Source organism: Terrapene carolina, unplaced genomic scaffold, assembly GCF_002925995.2.
Source record: "Terrapene carolina triunguis isolate 2854851 unplaced genomic scaffold, T_m_triunguis-2.0 Scaffold179, whole genome shotgun sequence".
NCBI lineage: Eukaryota > Metazoa > Chordata > Testudines > Emydidae > Terrapene > Terrapene triunguis.
The window spans coordinates 7238709-7252160 of NW_020664530.1; the positions used below are offsets into that span (position 1 = coordinate 7238709).

Here is a 13452-nt window from a genome sequence, read left to right on the forward strand (position 1 = left end):
GTAAGATCAGCATTTTAATTTAATTTTAAATGAAGCTTCTTAAACATTTTGAAAACCTTGTTTACTTTACATACAACAATAGTTTAGTTATATAATATACACTTAGAGAGAGACCCCTTCTAAAAAAACGTTAAAATGTATTACCGGCACGCGAAACCTTAAAGTGAATAAATGAAGACTCGGCACACCACTTCTGAAAGGTTGCCTACCCCTGTTGTAGACAAATGTGTTCCTTCTCCAATATACATATGTATAGTTGCTCATGCACAATGTTTGCTGTCAGGGATGGCTAAAATCTAATCTGAATTCCGCCACTGACTCTCTAAACAAGTCCCTTTGCGAACTGCTTCATCTCTTCCCGTGTAAACTGGGAATATGCCTTCAACACTTTTATATAGTACTTACATGATTTAAAGGTAAATATTTTGTCAGTCTTGTGGAAAACTATCCCGACATAGTATAGATGGGAAATATATATTAAAAAAAAAAAAAAAAAATGTGGAGAGCGGTTGCATACGCCTGGGTATATAAGAGCTACCTAGAAGGGTCTGAAATATATTTTTTGTAGCAGCTCATGTTACTGTTTTGAAATTGTACTGCAGCTTTGTAAACGCTCTGCCTGAAGGTGAATTAATTTTACAAGTTTTTAACTTCGGAAAATTTGACCAAAATTCCTTCAACAATTGATTTATGAGAGGGTTAGAAAAATCATGTAAGCGTTTCCATTGGTCTTAGTTTTTGAAAAAGCTTTATTTGGTTGTTTTACAAAACTTAATCTTTGTCATATTTGATCTGAAACTATAACTCAACATTAACAATTTTTTTCTCTAATATTCTGTGTTGTATTAAATGCAATAAGCTACATTTTTTGTTTTGTTTTTTTTGGAATGCCATTTAACTAGAGCTGTTTTTGATTTGCTGGCAGTTCTGAAAAATCAGGGAAGAAAACTTGCCTTGGGTTAAGCTGAAAATATTTTTTAAAACTTTCTGGCAAATTGAAAAATATAAAAACATTGTTTGGATTTTGAGTTTTTATGTTAATTTTTTAAAATAAAATAAAATTTTAAATAAAATTGAAAAACTGTGAAAAATTTAAAGTCAAACTTTTATATTGAAAAGTGTCAAAACTTTTTTTTAAATGTAAGGCTTTTTTCCCAATTAAGTCAATTCTGTGAATTCAACACAAATTTACAAAATGTTTAAATTTACCCATATTTGCATTTTTTGTCAGAAAAATTATGGTTAAAAAATTACATCCAGCCCTACAATTAACACAATGCAAGTTACTCTATTTCTGTAACTTCCCAAGTAGTTTCTTTTAAAGTGAAGTGGTTTGTGTACTTTTCCTCAATTATTTTATGCTTATCATTTCCCTGAGTGAAATATTAACAGTAAACATAAATGGTAAAGAGATTAACCCAGCTTGTTGGATCATAGGAAGTAGCAAAGTTGATGCCCAGATTCAGCATATATAAAGGAGATTATAAATAATGAATAGAAAAACCCTATTTAGAAAGTTTTGTTGTTATCCTTGTAGCATACTATAGTAGAACCTCAGAGTTACGAACACCAGAGTTACGAACTGACCAGTCAACCACACACCTCATTTGGAACTGGAAGCACGCACTCAGGCAGCAGCAGATGCGCCTCCCCCTCAAAAAATAAAAAGCAAGTACAGTATTGTGTTAAATGTAAACTACTAAAAAAAATCAAGGGAAAGCAGCATTTTTCTTCTGCACAGTAAAGTTTCAAAGCTGTATTAAGTCAATGTTTTGAAAGAACAACCATGACGTTTTGTTCAGAGTTACGAACAACTTCCATTCTCAAGGTGTTCATAACTCTGAGGTTCTTCTCTACTTAATTTTGAAGAACCTTCCCATATAATCTGGTTATGCCTCTCAAGGCAACTTCTTAAATAATCAGTTTCATTATAAAAACATGCAATTAATTTTTGATTTCTATACGTTTTTATGCTGCCCTCATTTGTGTAGTATCTGAGTGCCTTCCAGTAGTACATTAAGGGACATGACTAACATCTGTCGCATGTGGCTTGTTCTTACTCTCTCCAGGGGGAGAATGGTGTGTGCAGGGTAGTGTGGGGGGATTTTGGGGTAGGTTTTTTAATATGTACATGCTGCTATGTGTTTATATTGGAGAAGGCAAGGTTGAAGAAGTGTGCCTTGAATTTGAGCGGTAGGTGGTGAGGTTCCTGTGCATGTTTGTTCTGCACAGATGAGCTTTAGATGAGTCGTCAAGGTTTTTTTGGAAGCATTGCAAAGAGACAAGCAACTTTTAGGATGCATGTGTTGAAGTTGAATTAGAACCTAGCTATTGGCCAGTTATGGTGATTGTGTATCACAATTTACAAGAAAGGGAAGGAAAGCTCAGATTTTTGTTTCTTGAATCTTATACCCTTGAAGGGGCATCAGGAGACTGTATTATGGCTTCATTTTCCCCCATACATTTTTTTTTTTTTTTTTTTTTGCCTTAGGTTTAAAGTTAGTATCTCTTAATAGCAGGATCAGTTTAGAAATAACTTACATTAGGTTCTAATTCTGCAAAGTGCTGTGTCTGTCTTGAAAGTAATAGAAATTGAGGGCAACTAGTACCTCTTAGCAGATACTCATCACATTATTGGATCAGGTCTTGATGTTTACTAGCTGGACAATTAGCTTGGGAAAGAAGTAAGACTACACTCCTCTGCATATTGGGACAGAATACCCTCTGAGTAATTATTTGTCCCCTCAGCTTGATTTGTAAATGACTATACAAAATTGCAAAAACATTCCAGTGAGATCTTTTAATATTTCCTAATAGCCATTTGGATACACACATGAGTTCTGAAGTATGCTGCTGTTATGAAACTAGGTTTTACTTTCTCTAAGGCAAGAATTCTTTTTATAGAACGCTCCCTCTGATTTTTGGACTGTTTGTGATGTACTTTGTTTCAGGACTACAGATTGATTACACATGCAGCATTTCAGATTTTGTTTTGAATACATCAGTCTTTCTGTCAGTGGCTGGCTATAGCATATGGGGGCACAGAGTGTAAACATCAACAGCATGAGAGCAGTATTATTTTTACATGTAGAACATACGGAAGGTCATTTTATGTACAGGAATACTTTCTGATGGACCACACAACAGGAGTAAATGCTGTAATTTGTGGTTTGATTTATACAAAAGTCAAGCTGGAAGAATACCAAAATTTGACTATGTAGAATACTTTTATTATGTGCATGCTTGAGATTTGTTCTACGAATGTCCGTCTTATTTTTGGCTAGAATGTCTTTGTCAGTTGCACACTTTCATGCAAGTAAATAAATGATGCTTGTTGGTTTGTGTGTGAGAGTTAAACCTTGCTTCCATTCTATTTGCAGAAATAACTAAATTTAGGGATAATTTGCCAAGAACACTCATCAATGCTATAATAGTGCTTGAGGTCCTTTGAGGCCTCAAGAAAGGACTACGAATGCACCCCTACTTAGACGATTGGCTGGTGAGAGGCCATCAGCAGGTTATGCTCCTTCTTGGAGAGCCAGGAATTGGATCACTAGCAGAGAAAAGATCTATGATATTCTATGATTCCTATCTCTCTCAACACTTGGTCTTCCTGGAAGTCTTGTTGGATAGTGAACACAGCAGAGTCAACACAGGGCAGGCTTACAGTGTTGGGATCAGTCCTTCTGTGACCTCAGCATCTGTATAGGATTGCTTATAGGTGTTTATCCATAGCAGTGAGCTCTGAGTTGGTCCTTGAGGCCTAGTTACCAATAAGAGCAGAAAAAATTGCTGTTTCAATGTGGAATCGGTATCAAAGGACTGTAATGATGATTCTCCAGCTGCTGGCCCTATGGTGGAGGCTGGATCACAGGAACCTGGGGAGGGGGACCTCCCAGTGGTCAGTTCTGAATACAAAAATGAACCTATTGGGATGACCTAGAGCAAAGGGACCACAAAGAGGTGGTGGTTAATTGACCACCTCAATATGAAGGCAAAACTCACTCGGCTCTCCATTGTACACGATCTTGTCATCAAGCCCTTCTGGGTGCAGTCGGACAATGCTACCAGAGCTTATAGGCAAGGAATCACAGGAAGTAAATGGACAAACTCCCACATGCGGCTGTTCATCCTGGGTTGAACACCACTTGGTCCAGGGTCATGGGAGCTCAATCACATGTCTGCAGTACACTAGAGTTGGGGAACTGCAGATTATCATCAAGATCAATAGGAAGACAGAGGGTTATTTCAGTGCATTCAGGGATCAAGTCTTTGGGGGAATAGATGCTCTGTTACTTGAGTGGAACTTTGAACTGCTATATGTGTTCTCATTCTGGCACATAGTGGGCAACAAGAGCATCATTTTTCACACAACGCACAGTCAGCCTGTGGAACTCCTTCCCAAAGGATGTTGTGAAAGCCAAGACAATAACAGGATTCAAAAAAGAACTAGATAAGTTCATGGAGGATAGGTCCATCAATGGCTATTAGCCAGGATGGGCATGGTTTGTGTCCCTAGCCACTTGTTTGCCAGAAGCTGGGAATGGGCGACGGGATGGATCACTTGATGATTACCTGTTCTGTTCATTCCCTCTGGGGTACCTGGCATTGGCCACTGTCAGAAGACAGAATACTGGCTAGATGGGCCTTTGGTCTGACCCAGTATGGCCGTTCTTATGTTCTTATCATTTGCTGTGGGGCAGGGAGGGCAGTTCCCCCCCTTCCCCTGACTTTTCATAGGTCTGTATTCTCTATTGTGTCTTCCACTCTTTGCCACCTCCTACCTCCCACTTTTCAGGGTATAAAATAATCACATATAATATTTCTACATGCTGGCACAACTTGCATGACAAACATGTACAACTCCATTGCAGCCACCCCCCTCCCCATTTTTCTGAAACAGCCACCCTGGTGAGGAAGTTCTCCAAAAGAAAGCCATGCCCACAGGAAACTTCATTCTGAACTCACCGGACTTGCTGTGAGTACCCTGGCTTCCTGGACCTAGGGAAGCCTTAATTCCATCTCCTAGTGAGAGAAGTACAGTCAGTTCACTTCAGACTTACAGCGTGGCTGTTGATAGGGCAAGTTTAGTAGAGAGAGGCCTTTTTTGACAAGGTCCTTTCAACCTTGATTAATTCAAAGAATTCATTTATTTGGATTTAGTATGCAAGAATTTGGAAGGTATTCACTATATAATGTGAAAATAGAGGGTTGATACTATGCTGCAGTACATTCTGAATAGTGTGGAATTTTTGCTGAATGGTTGGGGCATAGGAATGAGTGCCAGTTCATTGAAAGTTAACTTTGCTGCAGTTTCAGCCTTTTAGTACCATGTAGACCAGCGGTCTTCAATCTTTTTACGCACAAGATCACTTTTTGAACTTAAGATCAACCCAGGATCTATCTCGCTCCTTTCCTGAAGCCCCACCCCGCTCACTCCACTCCCTCTGTCCCTCGTTCTCCCCCACCCTCACTCACTTTCACCGGGCTGGGGCAGGAGCTTGGCTGGGGCAGGTTCAGAGGGGTGCAGGCTCTGGGCTGGGACCGAGGGGTTCGGAGTGTGGGAGGGGGCTACGGGCTGAGCCTGAGGCAGGGGGTTGGGGTGCAGGAGTGTGGGGTGCAAGCTCTGGGAGGGAGTTTGGGTGCAGGAAAGGGCCCCAGGCTGGTGCAGAGTGTTGGGATGCAGGAGAGGATGACGGGTGTGGGCTCGGGGGGGGGGGGGGGGGGGGGGGGAGGGGGGGTGGGGGGGGGGGGTGGGGTGTGGGAAGGGGTGCGGGGTCTGTGAGGGAGCTCTGGGGTGGGGGTGCAGGAGCGGGTGTGAAGTGCAGGCTCTGGCCGGGAGGCACTTACCATAGGCGGCTCCCAGTCGGCGGTGCAGAGGAGCTCAGGCAGGCTGCTTGCCTGCCATGGCCCCACGCTGCTCCCGGAAGCGGCTGGCTGCTGGCATGTCTCTATGGCCCCTGGGGAGGAAAGAGGGTCAGCAGATCTCTGTGTACTGCCTGCACCTGCCCCCACAGCTCCCATTGGCCGGGAACCAGGAACCGGCCAATGGGAGCTGTGGGGACGGTGCTGTGCGCGGGGGCAGCGTGCGGAGGCACCTCATCCCCTCTTTCCCCCAGGGGCCACAGAGATGTGCCAGCAGCCAGCCGCTTCTGGGAGCGGTGTGGGGCCTCGGCAGGCAGGGAGCCTGCCTGAGCCCCTGTGCCAACGGACTTTTAGCGGCCCGGAGATCGCGATCAACTGGCTGAGGATCCGGGATTGATGGGTTGGTGACCACTGATGTAGACCATACAACTTTTGGGAACATCTCCAGTCAGATTGAGATGTTTGCTAAATTGGACACAAAGGCCTGTACTCAAACCACACCCATTTTTTCATTAAAGTAAATTTGGATCGGAATGCCCTTACCAAATCACTGTTCAAGCTATCAGGAGGGACATCACCATTATATTTATCCTCAGAGTCTTGTTTTTGCTTGCCATAGGTTTGGCTATGCTAATTGGAGAACATCATGCCCTACCTTGGAGTTGCCTCCGGGCAACGCTGTGGTCAAAACAGTGCCACACTTCGTACTAATGGTTCCCTGCCCTTTCACGAGAATCAGAACATAACCCTGTCTTTTTCTTTTTTTTTTTTTTTTTTAGTCCTAACCCAAATACAAATAGTGAAGGAAGTTAAGCATCTTAGAAAAACATAATGGTTTTTTGGGGGGAGAGGCCATAAAAAAGGGATATTTTTATATCCAGAAGTGGAAAAAGATGTATGTGCTCTCTCTGTTTGTTGACAAAAGGAATCATAGCCAGATAGAGATTGGGATCTCTAAAAGAAAATTATGTAGGTAAATAGACCATTGATGATGCACACATTTTAAATGTTGTAGCACAGCACTTCTCCCAACTACATTGCATCTTTCCGACTCCAGCTATGGGGACTGTATGCCTGTTATTGCAGTTGCTGGAGGAAATGCTAAATGGACATGGTTTAACCAAAACAGGATGGCTAGTGTGAACATAATCTACCATTAAAAGTTACAATTCCTTTGGACTACTGTAAATTGCAGTGATACCATTCTCTATACAAAGCTGAAAAGGAAAAGCCGACTGTGAACTGTCTCTGTTCTCCTGAATGCCATAAACTAATAAAATACATTTTATTTGTGTCCCATGAACTCCAAGTACTTTATTATGGAAAATGAAAGTTATTTACAGCAAATTGCAGCATAATAATGAGTGATGGGTAACATAGTAAATGAGAATTTAAGTAAAAATGTGATTTCTCAGAGAAGAAAAGAGATTAGCTGTACTAATCTGCATTAACTCTCTCAAATGATTATCTCTATAGAAGCCAAGTTTAAGCATATCGTCTAACTGGATTCTAGAGTTTAAGCCCAGAAGGGACCACTAGATCATCCAGTCTGACCTCCTGTAAATCACAGACCATTAAAGTTTACCCATTTATCCCTGTAATGAGCCCAATAACTTGTATGACTAAAGCATAACTGGGAGAGGATTCTATACCAGGCTTACTTGAAAAGATGACTATATAGCATTCAGCTGACAGTGTAACGTTACTAAAGAATGAACATTGAATACAATATAGAGGTGTACTGTGTAATTGGAAGACAATGGTATTGTTATATTGCAGATAGTACTATTCATCACATCTTAAATAGAGATCCTTGAATTGAGTTACAGATCAATAAGAGTACTGACAGATCCCAGAACTTTTGGATAAACTAGGTTGAAGGGCAGTTTAAATTTTTCTAGAAAAAGACAGTAGTTCTGATCTTATACCTTTATGAACTGATAGTGTCCAGGAAATCAATGACTGGTGCAGGGAATGAAGCTGCCATCACTTTAGCACTAATTCAATTTTTTATGTTTTTTTTAATGATTTTTTTAGGATTTTTATAGGAAATCCTATTTGGCACTGAGGTAGGGGTAACACATGGGAATAAACACATGGCATACATTTCCAAAAAGGGTAAAATTTAAGCGAAGGGGATTGTATTCTTGGGGTATAAGTAGATGACTTTTTAAAATAAACATGCAAGTGGGGATGCAGAAGAAAATGAGAAAATAAACTGGAGGGAAACAGAGAGGGTGATCATAAAGACCTTGAGCTTTTGTGTTTGCTGAAGTGTCAAATACTTTCTTGATTAAACTGAGAACTAGTTTTAAGAATCTGTGTGACTTTAATATTAAAGACAGACGTACATTTTAAAAAAAATGTGGATGGGGATTATTTGCTATCTTTCAGAGGTTCTGATTGTGATTAAAGTTTGATGTTACAAATCTGTCCATAGTGACTCTGGTGCACAATGTATGCTGGGTTATCTAATTCTATTGATATTTAATTTTGCTCACCGATTTCCTTTTATTGTGCTAGCCTTTCTAGAGGGAGGGTTAAAAATCAAAACACAAGCAAAATAGTTTTCTGAGGTGTGCTTGTTTTTTATCGATGAATCCTGGCCTAGTGGGCAAAGCATAGACCCGGAGTGGTAGTCTTACAAATTAAAAATAAAGACTATTAGATTATCTAATCCATTTCCCAGTCACAGGAAAGCAGTTTTGTAAAGGACACTTCCTAGTTTTGTCTCCTCTAGTTTGATGTGTCCCGAGCAATGGGGCTTCCACTGATTCCTTGGGAAGACTTAAAAATTAGAATTTCTCCTGGGAATGTGGCATTCAGAACTAAATGCAGTTTTCTATGTCTGGTCAAACTAAAGCTATAGAGGAATTATTACCATACTGCTCCATGACTTGATGACTGTTTGCAGACAAAATTGCTTTGGCCTTTTATTTAATCACATCACATTGCAAACAAATATGTACTTTGCTGTCCATTAGTGATACTGGGTCTCTTTCTGCATAACTGCTTCCCATATTTCTCCCTCCCCGTGTGTGTGTGTGTGTGTGTATGCATACTCACTTGTTTGTTTTTCCTCAGCTTGTATTAGCTTCAAGGCCGGCTCCAGGCACCAGCGCAGCAAGCAGGTGCTTGGGGCGGCCAACGGAAAGGGGTGGCACGTCCAGCTCTTCGGCAATTCGGCGGCGGGTCCCTCAGTCCCTCTTGGAGGGAAGGACCTGCCGCCGAAGAATCAAGTGGTGGCAGTAGAAGTGCCGATCGTGGCTTCCCCTCCCCCCCACCGCTTGGGGCAGCAAAAACGCTGGAGCCGGCCCTGATTAGCTTGCATTCTTCAAAAATTAATCTAATTTTATTTTCAGCCCATGTTTCTGGTCCCTTTCTTTGTCTGTTCAGACTAGTGCTTAAATTCCTTCCAGTTCAGGAACAAGTGAAATTCACCTCTGTGCAGCAGGCCAGCACAATGCCTGTGCATCCATTTAAAGTTTAACTGGCGCAGAGGCCTTGTGCGTCATTTTCACCTTTATCAGCAAATTAATGTGGTTTACTTCATCTTCCAGTTTATTAATAAAGATGTTAACTAAGATTGGTCCTAACATCAATCCCTGCAGTACTCTCCTAGATCCCTCTGTGCATTTAGATAAATTTGATTATTACCTTTTGTTCAGTCTTTTAGACAGTTTTAATTCAACATGACCATATTCCTACCCAAACCAGTGTGAATTTTTCTGTTAAGACTTTGAGACTATTATAAATGCTTTACTAAAATAAACATGTATCCACTGTGTTTCCGCCTTTATTCATTCATTTTGTAATTCTAGCAAAAAGTGAAGGCAGTCAGATTAGCCTTGAAAGATTTCTTTACATAAGCTTGTGGTCTCTTTTCCTGATATCACCCTCTAAATGTATTTCATGATATTTCTTCTCTTAATATTGTTTTCTTTGATTATTTTGCTGGGAACAGAAACTAAATTAACAAGAAAACAATTGCCAGGATAACTTTTGACCTTTTGAGAATTGTTACTACATTAATTCAGTCAGAAATGCGTTGTTCTGTTTTCAGTTCCACTACGGACTGAGATGCTTTGGACAAATAACTTAATCTCTTTCCTTCACTTTTCCCGTGTGTAACATGGGAATACTACTTACTGACACCACAGGTAATCCTCGCAGGCGGGCTAAATCATTGTTTATAAATTCTTAGAGATGTTCAAATGGAACTCCTAGAATTTGCATAGAATATTTGTAATGCACACATAGATATTCCTTAACTTTTCTATCAGTCATGTTTATAACTACTGTACTAGTGTACACCAGTCTAATCAAGCACGAGGAGCGGGAGTACCTCCTTCCAAATCTAAAAAAGGCCAGACACCTGGAGGAGCTCAGTTTGTTGGCTTAGAACTGTACAAACGACTTAAAGAATTTCTGAAGAACTACTTGACAAATCTCCTTAAGGTAAGGCGGCATCATGTCAACTCAGTGAATAATTACATTAAACTCATGTGACTTGGAGTCAGAATAGTACAGTAAAACTAAAAATATCTGAAGCTATTGCAAGTAAAATTGTCGAATGATCAAATTTGTAGAAAATCATGACATTTAATATCTTAATTGTTTCTTTAACCTTTGACTTTTTACCTTGTACACAAGTCAGTCACTGTGAAATAAACACAAAACTTCTCTCACTGTTTGGTGATGCTCACAAGCTATCCTATGTAACTTTTTAATTTGCTGTGCGGGTAGCTGAATTTTGTTTAGCTAATAGCTAACCTCAATATTAACCCTACTGCAAAAAGAAAAAGGGCAGCTTGTTGGCTAGTCGGGAAAGATATTTCAGCTTCTCCTGTATCCTGTAACATTTTTCTTACATCTCAGACTTCAGTGCTATAGTAAGAGCCAGGTGTGATGCCTTATCTCTGCCAAGGTAGCAACTTTAACTGCTGCTATGTACAGGGGTGCCAAGGAGAGAGTGACAGTATTCACTCTTGACTCTTGGGCAGCAGCTATACTAAGGGTATGTCTTCACTACCGGACGGATCGGTGGGCAGCGATGGATCCAGCGAGGATCGATTTATCGCGTCTAGACTAGACGCGATAAATCGATCCCCGAGTGCTCTCCCGTCTACTCCTGTACTCCAGCTCGGCGAGAGGCACAGGCAGAGTCGACGGGGGAGTGGCAGCAGTCAACTCACCGTAGTGAAGACACTGCGGTAAGTAGATCTAAGTACGTCGACGTAGTTGAAGTTGCGTAACTTAGATCGATTCTTCCCCCGCCCCCCAATGTAGACCAGGCCTTAGAAATTTAGCACATGACCTTTACCACTGTTGCAGGTCCCCAGGTGGTAGTAATGGTGGAGGCTGTAGAATAGATGGAGCTCAAGCTTTTTTACTAGATATCTAACCCATAACTCTTAACATTTTGCCAGGCCACTATCAAGGTAAGAATGGATTTAGTAATACATTGTTTCCTACGTGCAGCCATACCTGTTGCTATAATAGAGATCTTACTGGAAGCAGCAGCATATGTCATGGATTTTGGTTTACAGTAGATGATTACTTTTGTCTCTACCTAGCATTATATTGTATATTAAAAAATAAGCAGTCTACAGTATTGGTGGATTTTCCCTGTTTCAGGATGGTGAAGACTTGATGGATGAGAGTGTGCTGAAATTTTACACTCAACAATGGGAAGATTATAGGTTTTCAAGCAAAGTGCTGAATGGGATTTGTGCCTACCTCAATCGACATTGGGTTCGTCGTGAGTGTGATGAAGGTCGTAAAGGAATATACGAAATCTACTCAGTAAGCATTTTAAAGAGCATTCTCTTTTATTGGTTTTAACTTTTAATTAAAACATTCTGATGGAAATATAAATATATCCCTACTGTGTTCCTAGCCTACTGCACCAGGCATCTGCTTTCTCTTCACGGAAATCACTCTTTAAAATTGACTATTTGTATGAGGCTCACCAGTATTTGACAGATTTGCAAGTTATATGATACCTTTTTCCTTCTCCGTGTCTAGACAAGCTAAATTATATTACTTTATATTACTCCAAAATTCACTTCCTTGCTCTTCCTGCCTCCAAAATGTTGTTCTGTGTTCTAGTGGGGACAGTCATCGATATTGTTGGTAATTTTGTTTTTTCTGGACGTACCTCTTTCATACAATTTAATATGCTGCTGCAAAAATTAAATCATTTAATGCTATTTTAATCCTGTTTTCCTCTTCTCTCCTTTCACTCAATTTTCATCTTCCACAAAAATTGAAGGTTTTTTTTCACTTTGAAAACTATTTGTGACAGCCTCCTGATCAGCTCTCCTTTTGTTTCCCTGTCTAATGGGCTGTATTCCATCTAAACCTCTTTCCTGATTGTGTACTCTTCTGATTTCTGGCGCTGCATGTTCTGGGGAGCAATCCAGACGATTGAAGGGTTGTCACTTCCTGCCCTGTAACCCTGAATGCCTCAAAATGCTGTGCTGCTGTAGCTCCGTTGTCTGGATGCTTCCTGCCAACATACAAGCATGCACTGAGTGCCTCTGTTAAGCAGCTCTGACTCAGCAACTCTGATTCCAGCAGCCTTCTTGTTATACCACTGCCATGTTCTGGTCTCCACCAGCCTCAGTTATACCTGGCAAGATGACCATAAAACCCTCCAGTCCCAAATTTCCCAAAATCGTGTGCTCTGCGATATCCAGCCCTCTCCTAGACCATTCTTTTGTTCCTTTAAAGATACAATACCCAGCAGCTTGCCACATTAACTAGAGTTAACATTCACTTTAAATGAAACACAGCAGTGGGTTGATTTAGATTAAAAGTAAAACAAGTTTATTAACAAAAGGAGACAGGATTTTAAGTGAGTCAAATAAAAAAGAATAGAGTTAGAAATGATTACAAGAAAATAACAGTGAAAAACACTTTCTAAGGGCTAAGATTTAACAAAATCAAGCTACAGCCTTTTTTCATGGTAGTTTCCTTACCAATCTACCTTCCTGTAAGATGGCTGACCAACCTCTTGGTCAGGATTTCCCCCAGAGTGCTTGGTTCTTTTGTTGTCTTAAGTGAAACATAACTTGGGGTTCTTTGCCCCTCTTTTTTATAGTCTAGTGCATCTTTGAAATGGATTCTTCTAAAGGCTTGCCCCCCCCCCCCTTCCCCAAAGTAAGTTAATTCAAGCTGTGAAGAAGGGGACGTGGAATCTCGTGATAAAGGAAGGTTTCATGTTCGTTTCTTCCCACACTGGTGTTTGCTAAAATGCAAATTGATCTGTTCCTGCAATTTCTTACCCCTGCTGTGATGCTGAGTGGATATATCCTCCCCTTGTTGGCTTGATGGTCCTGTTTACCTTCTGTGTAAATTGCATTCACATTTTCTCTTAATGTAGCTAATGTACCTTGTAAAAACCTTCAAGGTGGCAGAATGGCATTCCTTTGTCTAGGCTGGGGTAACTTCAGCCCTGCCTCACTCTTTGATAACATAAGCTCCAGTATGTTTGTAATTTTGAATTTGTCCTCCGTACATATCACCATATGATTCGCTTTCTATTGATATATTACATGACACCATCTAGATATAGGTTATGTC

General features: G+C 40.6%; 1 protein-coding gene across 1 annotated transcript in view; it reads left to right on the top strand.

Annotated features, from left to right (window-relative positions):
- LOC113407010 (cullin-1) overlaps positions 1–13452 on the top strand; it is an 83036-nt gene that overhangs the window by 28809 nt on the left and 40775 nt on the right. The window contains exons 3-4 of the mRNA XM_026654064.2: positions 10149–10323; positions 11503–11670. Coding sequence (XP_026509849.1) covers positions 10149–10323; positions 11503–11670 — 343 coding nt within the window. The remainder of the gene's footprint in view (positions 1–10148; positions 10324–11502; positions 11671–13452) is intronic.